The following is a 22,097-nucleotide window of genomic DNA, read 5'->3' on the forward strand; positions in this document are numbered from 1 at the left end:
ACAAGCCATATGGTAACTAGAGCACCAGCTGAAGGATATCCAACAAAACATTATCCTCCACAAAACCTATCCAGAGAACTGGACAAATATCAGAGAGGCTACAGGAAATGCCTAACAGGAAAGTTGCCAAAACAGAACATACCAGGTATTTACTGTGAAGAGATCTCTCTTCCCCTTACCCAAGTCCCCCAGCCTATACACCATTCCGATCATTTTCCATGTACCAGGTGTATGCCTCACATCTTACTGGGACAAACTAGCCACTAGAAAATCCGATGGCTCAAAACCTTGAAATCTTAATCCTGAGTCACAGTGAGCCCACTGCACTTAAACTCTGCACTTGGAAAGAGGGAGGGAAGAAGAGAAAAAAAAGTGAGTTACTGCAGCTGTCCTGGGTTGCAGTGTATTCTATTACCATCCTCAGGAGCTGTTGAAATCAGGTGGGGAAGTGTTTCCTTGCCTCCTCCCCCCAGACTATCTTTCTGTTAATGGCCCATCATTGTCCTGCCACATGACTCAGAGATAACTCCCTCCGGACTATCTTCTGTTAATGAGCCTAATCAACACCTGGCCTCATGACTCATTACCCCATTGTGAGATGCTCCACCCAGAGGGAGGAACCAAGCATCCCATCATGGATATAATCTGAGACTCTGAACACCAGAAACAACCCTTCCACTGGATTTCCAGAGGACAGGAGCTACACAGCCACCACTGGACCTGAGGAAGAGCAGACCCTTTTTTCTACAGGATCACCACTTCAGAGGACTGCAACTACCATTCTACCAGACTGCTACCGCCACCCTGCCTAACAGGGACTCAGGTTGTATCTTGACTCTGTCAGTTTGAACCAGTGTTTTCTTTTAGTTTTTCTCCTTTCCTTTAATTTCCCCAGTAAATTGTTATTCTGACTTGGTGCCTCCCACTGGTTTGTTTTCAAACTAGTACAGCAGGATAGAGGAATCCAATTCAAACTGTGAGAGCTGTCAGCATAGCTTCATGCATGATCTTGATCTCAGAGGAGTAGACAAAAATTATCACTGTGGAAACTTGTATTTCCACTGATGTATCAGTTCACTCAATTAAGAGTTTTTTAAAAAAGAACAACTCTCGATTTCATGTCTATCTGGGAAGAAAGAAGTGAGCTGAATAGTTTGTTAGTAACAGGTGCATAGAAAAACTGTTGTCACAATTCACTGGCAGGAGCACAGACAGGAAAACTTGCAACAAGAGTGTATACTTAAATCTAAACAACTCACTGCTCAGACAGCTCACTAGAAAATTTGCCAATTAAAATACCAGGTCATTATGAAGCACAGAAAACTAACAAAATACTAAGTAGATACTTAACATTAATCTACTTGAGTTTTATGTTCAAAACCTTTTCTTCTTTTTTTTTTTTTAAATATTCACTCTCTCACTTGACAACATCATTTTGCAGCAGTGAGCATTACATATGTACAGTGCCTTGGCTATCATAGAAGATGAAGCCAGATCTCGAAGCCAGGGGTCAAATGTAGGCTCTGCAAAACTGATGAAAGGGCTGGTACAAAAGTCAGAGAGATTGCTGAATTCCTTGTTAGTGAAAACTTGGTATTGTCTTAGAATGGAAAAAACCTCCAACACATGCCAGAACAGTCCATAAGTGTTTATTTTTCTAACTGGTTCACTAAGGCTTAGTTTCGTCATCCATCGACTTTTAGAAGTACTGCTCTGTATAACGGAAGAACAACAACTAGGTGAAAAGCCCAATTCTAGGTGAATCACAGTCTGATAGCGTGTCCCTTCCTCACTGATGATGCAGAGAACCCACGGAAAGCCGTCTCAGCAGGAGACATAACTGGTCCAAGAATTCAGACATCTGCTGGAGCATGCTCAGCACCGACACCATCCTTTTACCTGCCTTTTGAAACCCCACAAAGTCCACATTCCTTGTGTTTCTCCACTACTCTCAAGAGGCACACTTTGTTAGTGAGCACACTTAATGCACAACAACAGGACAAACTGCTGCACAAACTCCAGTCGCCACTGCCACATTTATCAAATACACAAGTGCACAACCATCTGCACACAGTCACACGAGATCCCGACAGAGAACACCCAAAGGTTCTTCAGCCTTTCTTGAGTACAAGAAAAAGCAAGATGTAGGGACTGTGAAAGGTGCATCCTCTTCCCCAACTAAGAACCAATTTAAATGTAAAAATGTTCCTGGCAGAAGTTAAATGGGTTCTTCTCCATGTTTAAGCTAAACAGAAATTTCAACAGCCTTGAAAATGTATTCCAGAGACAAGCTACCCTCACCATTACAAAATTTTTCTCTGAAGTTCTGGTGCAATTTCAATTCTTTATGTCCCCAAGGGCCCCTAGACCAGTTCATTCCTGTGTACAAAGTCCCTTCATACATGAAGTCCTTCTCCTCCAGACATGAAAGAAAAACAAAAGTAATAAAGAAGTCTCCCAAATCGACGTTTAAGTTGCAAATAGGTTTCTTTCTTTTTTGCCTCCCTGCCCTGGACACCTGATTCTTGACCACCTGTACTGGAGTATGAAGCTGGTCTATACATTTCCTGAAGTGCACAAAATTGAAACATTATTTCAGCTGAGATCTTACATGTACTAAACATTACAGGAGTATTATTTTACTTGTACTGTCACATATAGTACTGGTCATAAGCCCCAGGGCGCCATTTCCTTAACAAGAGCATGACATTGCCAAGTCATACTGGGTTTGTGATCTACTGCACTCCACACCTCCTTCTCCATGTAACTACCACACTACTGATCCCTGCTCATTTTACATTCGTGGACTCAACACTTTGCACTTCTCCCTGCTGCATGCATCTATTAACTCACATCCCATAGCCAAGACTTCCCAAATACCTGTCCATCTTCAGAACTGCCGTTAGCATTGCCTGGTTTTCCGGCACCTGAAAACGTACCATCAGTGACCTTCATACATCATCACAAATACCAGAATCAGGACAGCCCTCTCCAGAAATTAGACCCTTCCGATTCAACAAAAATAAAGAGTATTTTAAGTTAACAAACATAAGTAACAGTATACTATAATCCACTTAAAAAACGCATTGCCCTTTGACAGCAAACTGCTACACAAATAAAAAAAAATTGGCTTGGGCTTTGATAGCGCAGAGCATGAAGCAGGAGACACTGAGAAGGGGGCCCACAACAACACAGTGCTCCCCTGTGCAAACGAAGAGTCTTCGCACTTCGTGCATACAATTCCTCATTTGTTCTTCCTTCCCTATCAGGTTTGCTTTTCTTTGAGACAAGATGTTCTTTAATCTTTTTTAAGTTTTTATCTCCAAGAACCAGCTTTCTTTCACCTCTGCAAAATGTCTCTTCTTCTACTTTCTTCCTTAACGCTCTTTCTCCCACTCCTTTTTGAAAGTTCGCATGCAAGTTTAACTTTAGTTAATACTTGTTCATTTCAATGAAAATAACCACTGAAATGAAATTAAAGCACATGTAGAAGTGCTCACAGGCATAAAGCCTTTGTTATATTCATTTACTTCCTATATTTGTTTTCCTCTCCCTTCCCTTTAAATTTAAGTGGTTTAGGGAGAACAATCTCCCAGTTATTTTTGCACATTTCAAAGTTTACAATTTTTTTTTAAAAACCGTACTATGCTTACCAGAAACAAAAAACCCACACACCCTACACATTCTACTATGTTGTCTCAATTTCTACTCTGCTGCTTCTGTTTCTATGCCTACCTTGATAATCATTTATCTCCATCTCATGACAACTTCCAGACATGCATAAATACAACTGGTCCCCAAAATCCATTGACCTGTTCCAGGCACCAGGTAGCACTGGATGGCTGGAGAAAGTATATGGGCAAACATAGAGACATGCTTTCTCTGGCACACATTTCCAGCTTCCAGAGTCCATATACTAGGAATTGTTTGAGCCAGAGATCTTGGTGTTCAAGTAGATCTTTGTGAACTTTTCCTATATGAATTCTGCCTGATACTAGGAATGATACATCTGTGCATACCACTCCCAAGAACTATCACAACTTTAGGTCTGATTTTAAAAGATTCCTAAACTGTCCTGCAACTCTGTCTACTCTCACAAGCACAGAGCAGGGGAGAAAGAAATCAGGCTGATCATCAACTGAGACTGGCACACAGTTCCTGCGACTGGAAAAGATACAAGGGAAGGAATAATACCTAGGGAAAGGTATGCTTCAATAGACTGATGAAATATAAATCTCACTCTTAAAAACATGATTTTTGAGTCAATACCACTGGTGGGACACAATTTAGTTTCTATCTAAAGGTGATCTGACACCATATCATCTATAGCAAAAAATAGATAAACAGAGAGAGTAGGAAATTCCTTGGGATCCAAGTGCAACTGAATGATTTTCTTAAAAACTGTTCCAAACTTCACCATACAAAGAAATGTGCTACTGGATCTGTGATGGCTATCCCTCATTTTGAAACTAGAGGCCTCAAAATATAGGATTTCTTAAAAGCTAACTAAAAGCTATTTTTATTTAAATAAATATAAAATAAAGGCATATTTTCATATCCACATACAAATATGTAAAAAAACATATAACTATACTGGCAACCCCCCACTGGAAAAAGGCTGAAGCATGCCTACTATTAACTATCAAGAGAACTCACAGGAAAAAGGGCAACAAATAACAAAAAAAAAAGGAAATCTTCAGTTTATACCTCCCTAGGTCCCAAGGAATCTGACCAGGAAAAAGGAATTAATTGAAAAACTGGCTTTATCTGCTCCATCATCCACAGAACAACTTGTCTGTATCACAAAGAAATTCTTAAGAGCCACAATCCCTTATTAATAATATCATGGTCTGTTTTCCCACTGGAGCTGTGCTACTTGCATTCTTTCTCATTTGAAAAGCATTTATGTATTTTAAACTGCTTACTGCAGTAGCTGAATAGAACACAGAAAACCAGCAAATGTAATGAACCAGCCATCCACATACCACAGCTTTGGGGAATTACTCGGGACATACCTTTGATGTAAACACATAGACCAGACACTTGCAAAAAAATTTCAACTTTAATATAAAATTACAAGAAAAAAACCAGCGAGTGAACTGAACAATATCCACTTCAGATTCTCATTAAAAAATCCCCTGTTTCTTCCATCTCGCCCATTGTTTTAAGCCTCGCGGTTTGGACTCCTGGGGGGGCAGCCTGCATGAAGTGGTGTTTTGGACATTCCTCAGCACCATGTTCTAAGAAATCATTCTTGCCCAAGTGCTCTCTGTCTTCTCCACATTTCTAGCACTATTCAGGAAGCAATAAAGTACATGCCTTGCCTTGTTTTTCAAAGCAACTTACTGAACATAACGCTCTCCCCACTACCCCCAGCACCTTTACAGCTTCCATGAAGGCCTCAGAAGACAACTTCTGTTTGTAAAAAACCCGCCCTTAAAAACTTGTGCAGGAAGGCATTGCTCAGTTTTCCTTCCCACTACTACTCCGCCCAGTCCATTCTCAAAAAAATGCTTTCATTCTACTTTTATGTGTTTTGCTTAATCTGATCTGGAGTTCGGGAGAAAAAATAAAAGTACAGAAAAAACCCCAGCTACTTCTCTGAGTTTCAAATTCTCTGAGATAACCTCCTTATTCCTCCTCATCTTCACACATTTATCAGCAAAACACATGCTATGCTCCCAGAGCAATGGCTTCTATCTCCTTTGTGGTTTTGCACATGCAAAAATCCACACTTCCAGTTTTGCAGTAGAATGCAGATGCTGCCAATGTCACAGCTCACATGAAAAGCAGAATAAGCTGAAGAGGCAGCCTGACCTCCTTCACAAGGAAGGCATCACAGTACTTTCCTGTTTCCCTCTTCATGAAGAGACCTTAAGACTTCAGGGAGAGACAGGTTAACAGCTCAGGTGGGTGCACCTTCAGAACTCAGGCACTGATACAGATGCTGGAGTTGCAGAGAGATCTTGTGCAGAAATAGAAGAGCAGCACCTGAAGCCTCGAAAGCTTCAATAGGCATTAAAGGAATTTGATAGCATATGTGAACTACAGAGGTGATGAACTCCATCTATCAGACGTGGCAGGGGAAAAATGAACATAAAACCTATGCATCATAAAACCCTTACTCCATACTAGCTGATGGAAACAAACAGTAGCCTTTCAAAGAAATGGATAAAATAAAGCAAAACATTAAGGGGGTTTCAGAGAGTCCAGATTTGAAACTGCAAACATCAACAGGATGTACAATTTTCAAATTTAGATACTAAAAGCTTCCCTGTATGGAGAAAAAATAATGTGCATGCCACTGCTACTCAATACAATTTGTGTGACCATCTCTACAAGATTTCTGCAAGTTTTTATGATTACCTAGGAAGGAACAACAGTAAAACCAAATTAATTCATGTATTTGGAGTGTGGAATTCAAAGGATTCAAGTATGCTAAACAAAATGCATTTACTGAACACCTGAACCAAAGACCACTGAATTCTATCAATGGATGTTTTTCCTTCTAACAAATTCTAAATCATGCCTCTTAAAATAGAGAGTAGCAAGCTGTGAAAAAGCAAGGACAAAATACTGGCTGGGACTAACCAGATTATTCTCATGCTCACCTATGTGCCTTAGATTTGGCAGTTTCAGAGAGATGGAGATGAAGAAACTCACCAAGAAGGGAACCTGACTTTTAATGAACACTCTCCTCTTTCTTTGGGAATGGAGGAAGGTCCAGAATCCCTCTCTTACAAAGTAAACTTGTACACTCTCTTTTCCCTCTATTTTTGCTCTCTGCAGTCTACTCTGCAGGCCACATGCCCTGTTTCACCTGCCCAAGTGAAATTTCAACCATTCAAAGAAAAAGAAAAATTATTCAACAATCTAAGACAGTTCTGTCCTTTCCTTCAACCACTTGAATTAAGTGCTTATTACTAGCAAGTGAAGTTGTAGCAAACTAAGAAGCGATTTAAAATCCCACCTCATTTTATTTTTCACTCAATACTAATATTCATAAACCCCATTATTCATAAACCCCCACACTCATGTATGTATTCGACATTCTCCTCAAGAAAATGGCATATATTACTTTAAGAATAATTCTACTTATAATATCTTCAGAACAGATTTTTACAGGGCTTTTAAAAATAAAGAACAAAATCCACAAAACACAGAGGGGGAAAAAAACCCCTCTATCTTTCAATAACATAGAATGGGGAAAAACGAATCAGAAAGTGAATGTACTACATTTTGTGATAAAATCCATCTCCCCAGAAATGCTTTCTCAAGTTTTTCTACAAGGAATTACAATATAACAATCGTGTTTTAAATGAAAATAAAGCAGTAACATACTTTTCAAACAAATGTCTTCCGACTTCAGCATCTACTGCACTCAGTGGATCATCCAAAAGATAGATGTCTGCATCTTGATACACAGCTCTAAAAGGTTTAAAGAAATGTCAGTATCATGAAGTCTTACATTAGTTTACTTTAGTCACTGAAGTCTGACAATTTATAAATTTTAGAAACAGCAAAAAACACTAGCCTGGCCAGATTTACACGAGCCTTCTGTCCCCCGCTCAGAGTAGCTCCACGATCTCCTATTACTGTCAGGTCACCATTTGCTAACAATTCCAAGTCCTGTGAACGTGAAAGAACAGATAAAAATATATATTTTTAAATCATTTTAACTTCAAAGACCAACAAAGCTGTTTCAACATAATATTTACTTATTTGAAAAGTATTAACATATCACATTAAAATACATGGTTTCATACCAACGTAATATCTGCAGTTACTTTATGATTCCATACTTTCAGCAGTAATTGAGAAAGCAGAAAAAATAGATGAGATCCTAAAGTTCACTTTTTCTACAACTTGGCCAGAAGAAAGTGCACTACTATCCTTAGTCTTAAAAGGATTATCTACTGGCAATTCAGAAAATCAAATAAAATACTAAAAAGTCTAACAGTAAATGTATTCATTTTTATTACAACAAAATTAGCTGTCACAAAAAATAAAAACTGAACTATTATTGGTAAATTATCTTGCCAATGTCCCTAAAAACTGCATTGTTTTTATTCTTACTGCAATGTATTCAAGAGAAATAACTACAGACATGCACACAGATTTGGTTAATTTGGGAGCTCAGGAATGTGGATAAGACAACAGAATTATACAGCGTTCCATGTCATATTACTGTATTTCCTATTCAGGAAATACAGAAGTTTTACATTAAGCTACAAAGCATATTCTGAAAGCTTATTCACAGCTTTTATAAGACACATAAATTTGCAAGAAAACTATGAAAGCAAATCTACCATCAAATATGAAGTGGGGATTTTTTTAATGCTGTTTGCTGTCTTTTAAAGTCATTAAAACCTTAAGTTTAGACAACAGCATGACTGAATATCAGCAGGAGATACTAAAACTCTATCTGTCAAGTATAAAAACCTGCAAAAAATGTTCATTACAGTAACCATCTGCTTTTCACCTGTGTTGCTGCTGACAGAAATACCGTAACATGCTGCACAAAACCTTTTTAGCTGCCAAGCAAAATGTCTGTTTCTTGACAAATCTGGCTTAATCCTCTTCTGTATCTCATGTCACAAACTCCTTTGCACACAAACCTTTCAAATATATTTTTTCACAAAAATACTTGGGTTTAGCAAGTTCTCCAGTATATAGCCCTAAGGTTCTTTTGATAGCTGTTGGCAATGCATAATACACAACAAACATGACATTTATTTCAAAGGAAAGCATATAGGCTATTTAAAAAATGGAAGTCACAAAGAGTGCTAGCTCGATCATTTGTTATTGCATCATCTCTTATTGCATTTGCACATACCCCTACCATAATACACGTGAAAAGGGCTAAAATGTAATTATGAAATAATAGGGAACATCTTTTCCCAAATTTGTCAGTGCTTCCCATAAGCTATACCTCCCCCTAGTGGAAGTTTTCGGAATTAGAAGATGATGCTTACACAGGGATGGCAAAAACAATTACACGTGTTTTTTACAAGCAACAGAATTATTTCACATGCTACTAATAACTATCAATCCCATATATTTTACATCGCAGCACGTACCACATGTCTGAAAGAACACTAAAATAAAAATAACCATCTTGGAAAGAAAATACACAAAGAGAAAGCCTTACCTTCTTAAGAGCACAAACTTTCAAAACTTTTTCGTATTTTTCTTTCTCGTATTCCTTGTCAAACAGTATATTACTTCTTACAGTGCCAGAAAACACCCAAGGCTGCTGAGAAACATAGGCAATTCTTCCAGTAACATTTATCAAACCTTTGTCTGTAGGCAGTTCACCAAGCATGGCACTTAAGAGCGAAGACTGGAAAAGATTTAAAAAAAAAAAATTAAAATTAGAAGTTTGGTTGCATTAAAGACATCACAGAGATTGAGCAGTGTTTACTGGCACAATGGCCTATTTCACCCTGTTACTCAAACTACTGCTAACAGTAGAAAAGCACTAGAACCCTTTTCATGCAGTCTTGAAGCAACATACAAAGTACTAAAGTTTAACTCCACACCATCTCCTCCCCAACCAGATGGCCATCGGCCTGTCTTGAATGTGGAATGTGTGACTATACACATAAAGGAACTGTACATTTTCAGGTTTCTAGTTTTCACATATAATAGACTCTAAAGCTTTATGACATTATTATTAAGACTTACTTTTCCAGCTCCCACAGGACCAATCACAGCCAGTAATTCCCCTCGTCTGACAGTAAACGAAATTTGTTGAAGTGCTGGGGTTTCTGAACTCTGTGGATTTAAGAAAAAGTTAGGATTTCTCAGTAATGAAATATAAACCATCAAAATAAATATTTAGAAACAGAAAACAATGTGCATACATCACTATAAACCACCAGTCCATAGGCCCACCATACTGTCAGGCATATAGTTTTTGCCTCTTCAGTAATTCACACTTTTGGAAGACCCTCATCCTCCACCACAAACATGCAACACAGATAAAACAGCATTCAAGGAATAAGGAGGCATTCAAGGCAGCGTTCAAGGAATAAGGAGGCCACAGGCAGCAGAAGCAGTGCTTCCTCAGAGCCCACATACCGGGGTAGCATCCTGGGAAACACGAGCTCTGTGCTGGCCACCACACCAGCGTTCCCAGCCCCAGCACGACACGCTCAGTGACTCCGAGCACACAGACAAATGGAGGGCTGAGGCTCTCAGAGCCTCAGGAAAGCCAGGACTGTGTCTGCTCTAGTCAAGGCTCTATCCAAAGTAAAACCACAAAAATGACATTTGATTTTACAGAACCTCATCTTGTATGCTGGGTGTTCTCACAGACTTCTCGTGGATGATGTAGTGGGCTGTGTGAAAATACACTACCCTAGGATTGTCTGTTTAATATTACTTCCCAGTATGGCTATCCTTTATGTTATGTATGAGCTTATTTCCCAACATATTTTGCACCTCTTCTATCACAGTTGCAGAAATGCCTACTTGTGGAAAGAAAGGATGCTCATGTCTTTAACAGCTATGCTAAACAGCCATTTCTAAGGACCCTCTCATTAAAGCAAAACACCTTTGTAACAGAATCTGCCTTTACATGCATCTTTGCCTGCACTAAGCATAACTGACACTAAAATGCAAACAGTAAAATACACACATTAAAAAATCCCCAAACTAGTACTCCGGTTAAAGGACCAAACGAAAACCCAGCCTTAAGTTCCAAAAACAGAACAGCACAGTTAAGAATACCTTAAAATCTCCAGCCACCTTTTGAAGTTCAAGCAGCTGAAGAGGCCATCACCTAACTCCATACAAAAGGTGACACAAGACAAAAAAGTTCTGGGACTGCAAAAGGAGGAAGCCTGCAATTCATTTCAAATTATTTGGGAAGAAACAGAAGTCCAGTATCCATCCACATCTACAACAGCTGGGATAGCCGGGATAGCACACACGTGCTCACTCGTGACAGGAGAAACCCCAGGCAGGCAGCCCCACTGCCAGAGCTCACGGAAGCACCGCAGGGCTCGCATGAGCTCCTCACACTGCGAGAAGCTGAACTCGGGCTCCTTGTGCAGCTCTGCTAAACCACTGCCGCCGCTAGTGTGAATTTCCACAAGGTGGCATCAACGCGTGGCACTTTTTTCCTTTTCCCCGCACAACCCCACCACCCTCCCCAACCAGAACCAGCATTTCACCCGGAAGTTGACTCCTCTGTCCAGAGTACACAGCTCAGGTGCTCACCTAGTGCTAAGGTCGGGAGAACTCTACCAACTTATGGCAGCCAAAGATTTTCTTTTTTTAATACGGAGTTTGCAGGAACAGAAAATATCTCTTACTAGAACAGTGTCTACATGGAAAAAATAAATAAGCTTTCAGACACACAGGCCCTTCTTCAGACCTCTTGAGGTTGTGCTTCTGTACTCACAGAAGTGCAAAGACATTTCCTCCCACATCAAAATTTTTTAAAAAATATAAAGTAAGAGCCAAAAAAGATTACAGAAATTTTTTTTTAAGTTTTTTAACTATTATTGCCATATTATATATTAAAGCAGTACTGGAAGGTATCACGGAGCCAACACAAAAATAGTAATTCAAGCAAACAGCACAGCCACACGCACCTAAGGGGCATGATATTTTTGCAAAATAGCATTCCTTATAATTAAAGACAATTTGTCCTGAATTCATCACACCTATTTTTAGGCACTAAACTGAGGCACTTAAATTAGAGCAAAGACTAATATGGCAGCTAAGTTCACCTGACAACTCATTACACCAACGTTGTTCATGGGATTCAGCTATCAGAATTAATCTCATTAAAAGTGATTCATTTTCTATTGCTTTATTCCTCCAAACTGCTTCACCACAAGGTCATACAAACCAGCATTAACAACCAGCATAAGGGAGGCAACAGGCAGAGAACGCAAGGACAAGAGGACACAAGAATGATCCTTCCAGGGGCAGCAAATTTGGCCTCTGTTCAAATGCTGAAATTTTAAATCTGAAGTTGCTCACCTGAGCAGACAGACTGTTCTGTAAACTCAAGAAACACCAGTAAAAAGCTGTACTGAAGAAACTCTAGTTCCATGCTGGTATCAGACTAGACTGTGGTACTCAAGATAATACTTGCCTTAGTGAAACAAGAGTGTGACCAGGAATTAATTGGTTTTGTTTATCTTTTGAGAAATTGCAATACACCATGTTAGGTTGTTTTCCTGAAAGTGTAGCTAATAATCCTTTTTTTACTTCAAGTGATTTTGGATTCGTGGGCTGCTTGTTGGCTGGTTTTTTAAATATCACTTTTGGCACACAGTCTCTATAAATTAAAAAAATTATCATCCAGCTGTACAGTGTCTGTACAGACATCCGAAGTGTCTTGAGTAGCAAGCTAGGCCTGCTACTAGACAAAGGATAACATATTTATATTATTCCTTTCATAACTCGTCTCTATCAGAACTTATCACCTTTTTCAGTGAGCAATTCTATAAAATTATTTTGCATCATTGTAAGAGTATGTAAGAGAAACTTTGTGAGCAGATCTTAACAGTTCTGAGAGAACTGTTCTTCTCCCATGCACACTGCAATTAAATATCAAAATGAAAGTTACATTAACAGTTTTGTGGATGCCTTGTTGGTTTGGGGTTTTTTTTAAATTGAAAGGAAACCAGTAATTCCAGTCATGTTACCCTGCTTTATGCAATATAAACAAGTCATGGAAAAAAAAAAAAGATGTTTTATGGGCACATTATGCAACCATTTCCTATAAATTGTTAATGGTGGTACCAAAGTCAGTTTGAGAAGAAAACGAAGATTAAGCAATACATTGCATTTTGCATTAGAATGTATGTATTAGAATCAAGTCTTTCATATCAATTCATTTTTAAAAACTTGGTCAATGCCTCAGAAATATTATTGTCACAGAGAACTCTGAGAATGTAAAGCAGCATAAAAGAGCCATTTTCTTTTGCAGCAGAGTAGCAGTAGGTAGATCCTCACATATGTTTTCACACCTGATCTTCCTAGGGACACAGCACAGGGAGGGGAACAGGGTTTAGAAAGGGAAATATATGATGTCTTATTTGCATGCAAATTATTTATATGCAAAAGTCATTTTTAGAGCTTCCAGCACTTATAATGGAGACTGAAGTCTCTCTTGTGTGAGGATACTGGCAGGTTGTAATAGCGCCAACAATTCGTCACAAATTGCTGCTTACCATATCAATTAAAGTTTGAAAACAGAAACAGTCAACCTTTGCCTTTCTTACATAAAAGTGATACAAAATAAATTTATCACCTGTTTACTGTCCCTTTTTCTAGCCATTTTGGCGAGTTTGGTGCACTTTAAGCAGAAAAAAATGTGCAGCTGAACAGTCTCAAAATACGGAGCAACAAATACATGCTGATGTGTCTCTAAAGCTTTCAAATCTGTTGTAAGAAGTGTAATATTGTACTGGTTCTAGACTAGTGGACTGATCAAGCACTCAGTTCACAGAAAAAAACCCCACACGATAAGGCCCACCTTGCTGTGCTGTCTGTCCTTAATTCCAATTTAAGTACCTCAGCCATACTACAGTGCCGCTTAATAACCGGACATATTTTCCCATAGAAATACAAAGGTTTTCATTTAGTGTACTATTAAGGAATAGCTACTTCTAAGATGCACTTGATAGAGTTTTCAGTACTATTCTACAGAGTTAGCTAAACATACTGAAAGGATTCTCATACACAAAGGATGGAGTACAAAATACCAGCACACAATACGTACCCACACTGCATTTTAGACTTCAAATGCCAGCAGCACCAATATACTTAATATTTAAGAACATTTACCTTATCCCAATAGCAAGTCAAATCTTGGACATGGAGAATGATATTTTCATTACTGCCATGCAGTTGTGGCTTGAAGTGCAAGACTTCATCAAGCATCAGAAAGTTCTGCAATGAAAGAAAAGCAGAGGATATTGCCTAATGTGAGACTGAGAATGGAAACACGTTTTTTGAAAGCAGCATACAGAACATTAATTATGGGGTTGGAAAAAACAATCACAAACTGATCAAAGAATTACATTTCCAAAGCAATGGACAACTACAACAGCGTACTTCTAACTAGCTAGCTCTCCCTCCCAAAAGCCTCCAAAAGTGCAGATTTAATAGGAAAGGACTCTAACAACCACCTGTTCAATAAAGAATTCCAGAAAGAAATGGACCTTAAGAACCTATCCTGTCTTTTCCTTAAATCGCTAACAACTTTTAAATTGTTTAACTTCCTCTACCCATACAAAAGAGGTGAAACCCTCACTGCAACACCTTCTCATTCCATTGCTTTGATGGCAAAGGCTTATGTTATTTCATTGGAAGAATGATAAGGACACAGTAAGCAGCTGTCCACTGTCTCCAGTAAGCCTTCTTCAAGTGACCAATAGAAGACAGCACACTATCTGAACATTTCCTCATTTTAAAGTCCAGGACATTAACCAAAAAAGAAACCTGCTAACATCTGCATAACTGGCTCACTGCACTTTCACTGCTGAACTTCTATTCTACATTACATCCCAGTCAGCAAACCTTTCCTTCAATCTGCATAAGCATGCACTTTGTTCCACAGCCACACTTCCACCACACCTTGCCTGATGCTGGATTATAAATAGCCCAAACACATTCAGAAAGGAAAGGGGCTATTTCCACAGAAAACTTTCAAGGATGACAGCTACCACAATTTTATGACAAAACCCAAAAAAATTCTATCATGCTTTGACTCAGAGTCAAAAGTGAAGACCTTAAATAGGCAGCAGTAAACAATATCTGGGAAGAGAAGGAAGGTCTTAATCATAGAAGCCAAGACTAGTTAACAAGTACTTAGCTAAGAGCTTGCAGATGTGAGATAGCTGCCGAAGACTTACAGAAAGCAGTAACTACGAGGAAGCAGGAGGAGGATGTCAGGAGCCATGGGAGGGCAGGGAGAGTACTGCTAGGCTTTTACAGGCACAGAGGTACTGCTCAGACTCCAGACAGCAGGTATTGTCACAGAGAGTGATGAAACGTCAAGCATTTTAACACAGCAGTCCATACTGTACAAGACACTCTTCTTGTTCTGTTAGCACCAAACATCGGCACTACCAATGCTCATTCTTACTGAATTTGAGTCTTCACTCCAGTACTGAAAGCAGCCACAAGACAAAAGCTAGTGCTCACACCTGTCCTCCACAGATGACAGGGTAGTGCAGTGGGAAATACGAATCCTACAGCTCTCATCTGCCTACTTTGTTCTTCAAACCCCAATCCCAGCATGCCTGCGTATCTGTACACGCGTTCCTCTTACTTCAGAAACGTCTACACCACCTCCTTGCCACGCACACTTTTCTCCTACATCTCAGCCTACCCTACAGTGCATGTCCTGTTTTTTGTACCTGCATTCACACCAACATGTTCTGTTTCCAAAACAGGTTATTTTAAGTGCAAAACCAGAATAAGGCCGCATTTGTCAGCGATGTTAAAACAAGGGCAGAGTAAGAGAAGACATCCACACACGCTCCCAGTCAATAACGCTACCTTGATCCGCCGGATGCTGATCACTGACTCGGACACTCTCTCAACAGCCGCAGGGAAGAACAGGGTCACTGTGAGTCTCACTGCCCCGTACAGGGACACTGCCACAAACACCCGCCTCGCTGAGATAATGTTGCCAAGTAGTACATATGCCATGAAAGTCATGAACACTGTTATTTTGCTTGCCACAAAGAATGAAGCTAAGTTCAGTCCTCGAAGATAGGAGCTTTTCATAACCATGGCAATCTCCTTCCTAAAAATGCAAAACATAAACAAATCACATCAATCTCTCCCACTACTGCTACCTTCAACAATAGGATGAGGGAAATCCCCTCTCAGGATTTTATTTTCATAGCCTTTCTCCTCCCCTTGCACCACCCCGGCTCATATGTAAACAACTGTGAAGAAAACATGTTACATGGTAAATAACAAAACAAAACCAAAAACAACCAACAACAACAACAACAAAAAACCCACAAAAACAAAACAAAACAAACCCCCAACCAAACAAAAAAAACACCAACCGGAATTTAAGAGGCTTGGAAATTGAGAGGAGAAATTCATTATATTTAATATCTTAATAGCTATAGAAAATAATTATTTTTCGGAGACAGAAAACTAAGGTACTATTTTCTTCTTCTCTGGTTATAAACTAATATTTTACTTCAGATTCTAATCTGCTTCAAATATTTTTTGGTTGCAGGCAATAGCAAAGAGGAAAAAAAAACCCTGTATAAAGGCCAAGCACCCACAAACTCCTTATCCTTCCAATATCAAAATCCAGTAGAGTTCAGTCACAAAACTCATGACAAGACCAACACATACTCTGAAGCTGAAAAAAACCAGGGCAATTTCCAGAAGATCAAGAGTTTGCCCACGGCCCAAGTATCTGCCATAATTCAGCTGCTGCTCCTCAAGCTGTATCACAGGATTTAGCGTATTTCCTTTCATCTCAGTCTAAATCCTTCCCAATTTGGACCCTGCTCCTGGCCTCTTTTGCTCTGGGAATTCTGGTTCATAAATCAAGAAAATACTGATCTGTGAGACCAATTGTTCTGCCAGTCATTGCCCAAGCTAAATAGTGATTGAAGTACTGTACAGACACATAAGTCTCCCTCCAGCAACTGAAAAGCAGCTGATGTGTTTGTTCTCAATTTCCATTTCAGTTAAATTGCAGTTTTCACTTCTAAATGACTCATCAAGTCCAAGCCTCAAAATGTTACTGCACTATCATCTTACAATGTGGATGCTAGCAGGCTTACCTCCTCATGAAAATAATAATTTTTCTTTATCAAGAGAGTCACAACAACTTACTCCTTCTCCATATATTCTACCTTTGTCTACTTAATACTATCAAATACAAAATCCTTACACAATTCCTAATTTCTCTTTCCAAATATTCTGACAATTCTTAGGGAAAATCTTAATAATGCTGATCACCTACCACTTGGAACTATACATTAAGATTAGAAACTCAAGTTGTGATTATATAATTTGAAGTAAATTAAGTGACCAACTTTCCCACTATACTTGCCAACTGGCTGAACCAACAGACTTTTAAAAGTTTCAAAGGCTTATTTTTTCAGCTTAAGGGTTCACAATCTCTGATCTCCTCCAGAGTACAGAGAAGGAACATTTGTATGTAAACTATTTGAATTGGGTCTAATTCAATTACTTCCATAACCCTGGATGAAACTCTTTTCCCACCCTTTAATAATCCTTAATAATCCTCTCTTTATCTGTGGATAATCGGCAAGTTTTTTCTGCTACTCTCCATAAATACCAGATAAATTACAGCCTACCTGCAGGCTGCATACAATATATTACACTGTCTCGAGGCACAAACTTACATAAAAGGAAACTAATACGGACAGACACAAGAAAAAAGAGCAGCGCAGGAGTTCAGATGGCATCAAGGGCCAGCGTGGAAATACTGGACAATAGATCACCTGGCTAAATTTAAGACTTTTAACTACAGTTTTCCACGACACATTTAAAGAAAGGGAAGAGGGCTTAAGATGTGTTCTGGAAGATCTTATTTCTTTCCAACATTAAAAAGGAAGCCTCTAATCCTAATGAGGTGTTGAACTTGGAATCTAAAATTTAGTGATGTGAATACACCCACTGAGGAAGCTTTCAATAAAGAAATACCCTCTCTGACTCCATGCAAGACAGAAAAGCTTCCCATCAGTCATAAACATTCAATCAGCACAGGATCCTATAACCCAACAGAGGAAACAATTATGTGCATGGGAAGAAACATCTCAGGGAACATTTGCAAGTTTGCAAGCCTGCACATGGATGTAAAGGAAAAAAATTCCTTTAAAGAAAACTATTTCCAAAATAAAACATTTAAAACAAAAAAGTCAGATAATCTGCAGCAGGATAACCACGTTCTATTCATATGGTGGAGAGGGAAACGACATGAAAATTAGATTATGAGAAATATGCACCCGAGCTCCTATATTTATCCTTTAGCAACGAATGGTGTTACAGTGTCACGTGAAAGGCAAATACTGACTGAAAATCAAATTTATCAATAACTTTTAATCTGATGTCAATGGACCTCTGAAATGAAATGTCTTAGGATACCAAACTCAGCTGGCCTTGCCAGTTGAATAACAAGGGAATTTCTGATCTGTTTTTCCCTTCTACCTTTGCTACAGCTGAGTTAGTTGCTCATTTTAAATACAATTGTTAGAGGAAGCATAAGAAAAGCCAGAATTATCAAAGTTTGGAGGGTTTTTTAATGTTTTATTCCCTTAGAATGTATCGTCATTCCTATACTCTTGCTATATAAAATTTAAACAAAAAAAGAAAAAAAAGCTCAAAAAGTGCAAGTAAACTGCATTTTAAAGCACAAAATAAAGCACTTATTCACATGTAAAACATAGAAAATGACACTGGTCATACACCAAGCTGTATCTTTCCGGGATTACCTTCTTAAACCATTCACAAGTTCTGCAAATGATTTTTCCCAAGCGTACATCTTTATTATCTTCATACCACTTATCACTTCATTCATGGTCCTAATCCTGACATCTGTTAAGGCAGCTGTCTTGCTTCTGAAAGTAGGACAAAGGAAAAATTCTTAGATTCCCTAAAGAAGACAATTCATGATCACATATTTATGAAGTTTTTGCTTCTACTTGTAAAGACAATTTACATTACTGTAATTGCATTAAAGGGTTTTCCTGAAGACCAGTATCTTAAAGCTGGCACACAGCAGACAGACTTGGTATGTTGGTGTTCCTGGTTCTCAGGGAACTGAGAGTTGATTCAGTGCTCAGAAATACATCTCAGTTTGTGCAAACACAGAGTATACTTAAACAACGTATCTGTGTATCCAAAAGGCCACAAATGAAAACATTCACAACTATTACATTCAAAATGAAACAAAAGTCAGAAAATTACTTTAAAAAGATTTCAAAATGCCAAAACAACCACTCTTGTCATAAGGCTCTTCTGATGTTGTTAAAGAAACTGGCCTCATTTGTGACTTCTTAGGATTAACTGTAGCTGAAGCAGAGATTACTTAGTAAATGAGCTGTAATTTATTAGATAATCTAGATATGGTTTCTTTAAAAAAATAAATGTTATTTAAACATTAATTGTAATTAACACTAACTTAAATACATCTGGTTTAGTTCCACATTATGTTTGCACTGATGAAAAAATGGAAAAAATATATAATAAAATAATAAAGTCACAATTTTGATCAGGAAAAAAGCATTGGAAGTTAGAAGCCACATAATGAATGCATAAATCATGCTAATAGATCCTACTACAATTCTATTACACAGAGAGCTATGGTAGACCTTATTTTGCTAAAACATACCTTTACCTGCTAAATTACTTATTTTTGCATATACCAATGAAAGTTAAAATTCAGAGATCATTAAAAAAAAAATCAAATCTTTTTAGAAGGGGTGACTGGGCTTTCGCAGCTTAACCTGTCCCCTGTAAGATCTCTCTGATACACTGGAAGAAATCACCATATTTAAAGAACGCAAGTTGAAAGAATTTCAAGCACCCACTCACCATTGTAAAAAAACTTTTCAGCACCAGCATTCCATAAATGTTAGGATGGCTGAAGCAGGGTATTAAAAAACATTTATACAAGGGAACTGAAAAAAGGCATTTAGAAACTTGGCCCTAGTGCAATCAAGGATTCTTATTAACACTGAGGAAAATAACTTAAACCAACCATACCAACATGGAACGAGATTATCTTTGCTACTTCATCTTTTCCTTTTTCAAAAAGAAATAGTAACACAAAAATAATTCCTTAAAGAATGTAAGAGCTCATCATTTCTTCCCCATACACACACCACCACTGCAGAAGGCAAAATTTAACGTGTTGTTCATGTCTCTGCAGCAGCAAACAATTCTCACCTACAATCTTGAAAGTCACCTAACTTCCAGGCTTGGTCTCCACACAACAGAAGGTAGAAGATGAATAATACAGTTAACAGAGGTTTCTTTTTTTAAAATAGTGTGAATCAAAAAAGGCTGTAGTTCTCAAAAAACAATTTTTCAGTTTTCTTGATGAAATGTCACCATAGTAACCATCCTGTTTCAAATTGCTTTAAAATGCTCAAGAGGCTGGGCGGAGTGGTTTTTTTGTTTGGTATTTTTTTAAATTACACTCCCCTACTTTGCAATAAGCGTATTTTGTATGTACATACCAGAAGCCACGGGCTCAGTGATACTGTATAGTGGCTTCAAGTACACAGACATCCAGTGCATTGATGGTAACTTACAGCAGAGAAAGCCGTCCCCAGTTTTAAAAATATTAAGTTCAGAATACAAACACATCAGTCCAACTCATGCCCACGTAGCATGTCAAGAGTGCAATAAGAAAGGACCTGAAAATTCTTCAACTGTCTGAGAAGTCCCCTCTGTGATACTAAAAACCATTCTAAATAAGCAAGCTGCAAAATCCCTTTTTGCTTTCATGAGGCGTATTTGGTGGGTTTTAATTATGTCTGACACAACAGTTAGACAGTTTTTATCTTCAAGAAAAAGGACTTTAAATAACAGTACTACAGTTGCATGACTAAGCAGTGCAGTGCAGAGCAGAGCAGGTTCAGCTCTTGTGAACAACATACATATAAAATGGTCCTCAGTCCAGTAATTGAACTGTTTCTCAAAATAATGTATTAGGTCACGTGTATTTTGCAAAACTTATTGTACTTGTGGAAGTAAAAGCAATCCTGCAGAGTACAGTGGATACTATTCCACAGGGTACCAAATCCATACCTGCAAACTCCCAGAGCACTGAAGCCAATGGCTGCATCATGAACTGGTGTGCATGCATGTTTACAAGCCTGAGTCACAAGAACAACGCTGAATAATAGCGCAAATTAGCTGCCACACCAAGCATGCTTGGATTTTAGCAAAAGCTTTAATCCTTAAATTACTTCTTCAGAGGCTGATTTCCTTAAATCCATGCAGATTCCCAGCAATTTCCATGTGAACATACTCATCATTACAGAGCTAAAATCTATTCCAGTTTTACCATTAACTCCTCCTTTTCATTGCACATTTCTGTCCACAAATAAAAAGATCCGTGCACATGGAGACAAGCAGAAGTTTTTCTGGTTAACAAATTCTTTCCATTGCACTGCATCCAAACAAGTGGCTGTTACTGAATGGGTAAAAAACCTCAAACACTGTTACATTGCCACTAATTAATTTTTTAAATAAATACCTTCAAGAAAGAGAATTTTGTCACCGTATTGTCTGACCCTGAACAAGTCTTTAATCTCTTTGTGCCTCAGTTTCCCATCTGTAAAACTGGGATATTAAGGCCTGCCACCATGGATAAGGCACTAGGCAAGCATTAAGTATTCTGACTATTGACTCAAACCTCAAAAACTTAGAACTAATGAAAAACAACAATGAAGCAGCTTGATACTTATGCGTGCATACTGCACATGCAGTGAAAATAAACAGCTAAGAACATATGGTAAATGTTCTACAAACAGGCTTTATCGTAAAAAGAAAAGCCCTTAGAATTTGACAGAGAACTCTGAATGGATCGCTACTTGAGAAATAGCCCTTGAACATTATTTGAGAAACAGCACATGAATATAATGACTGAAGACTACCACAATGGTTACAAATAAAAGAGGTCTACAAGTTGTTTTCATTTTATAATTCTCAGCTTTCTCTTCATATCTGGCCATGCAATGGCAATGCCAGGCTCAGTATGTCTAGAAAACTTAGCTTGAAATACAACTTCAAAAAGAAAACAGTAACTCACTAAAAGAAATTTTATTTATCCAAAGAGCTAAAAGGAACCCATTCGACAAAAGATGCAAAGAAAGATGCCTAACACTCCTAAGCATATGTGTACAGAGTAAACAACACAAAAATATTTCCAATTACATGCAAAAGCCTTTTATAAAGTCATAATATAAGTCAAGCATGGCTAATTACACAAGAAACAGAAAACATGGATGCAAGAACTTGCCTCAACAATCCCATCAGAGGCAAGTCTCGTTGGGTTTTTTTAGCACAAAGTTACAGAAAAACAAACTAAATTTGCCTGATAATGGAAAATT

The 22,097-nt window shown here is 38.3% G+C and overlaps 1 protein-coding gene across 4 annotated transcripts in view; it reads right to left on the bottom strand.

The window, feature by feature from the left end:
• The window catches only part of ABCC4 (ATP binding cassette subfamily C member 4), a 142,144-nt gene that overhangs the window by 97,204 nt on the left and 22,843 nt on the right, over window positions 1-22,097 (bottom strand). For all 4 annotated transcript variants that reach the window (XR_007201876.1, XM_048295785.1, XM_048295783.1 and 1 more), the window contains 7 exons: window positions 18,468-18,593; window positions 15,532-15,781; window positions 13,813-13,917; window positions 9,688-9,777; window positions 9,152-9,343; window positions 7,535-7,629; window positions 7,342-7,428 (listed from right to left, as the gene is read on the bottom strand). Coding sequence is in view for 3 of the 4 variants with exons in the window: in XM_048295785.1 (XP_048151742.1) it covers window positions 7,342-7,428; window positions 7,535-7,629; window positions 9,152-9,343; window positions 9,688-9,777; window positions 13,813-13,917; window positions 15,532-15,781; window positions 18,468-18,593 (945 nt within the window). In the remaining variant the exon portion in view is untranslated. The remainder of the gene's footprint in view (window positions 1-7,341; window positions 7,429-7,534; window positions 7,630-9,151; window positions 9,344-9,687; window positions 9,778-13,812; window positions 13,918-15,531; window positions 15,782-18,467; window positions 18,594-22,097) is intronic.

The sequence above is a fragment of the Corvus hawaiiensis genome, chromosome 2 (assembly GCF_020740725.1).
Source record: "Corvus hawaiiensis isolate bCorHaw1 chromosome 2, bCorHaw1.pri.cur, whole genome shotgun sequence".
In the NCBI taxonomy this organism is placed as follows: Eukaryota; Metazoa; Chordata; class Aves; order Passeriformes; family Corvidae; genus Corvus; species Corvus hawaiiensis.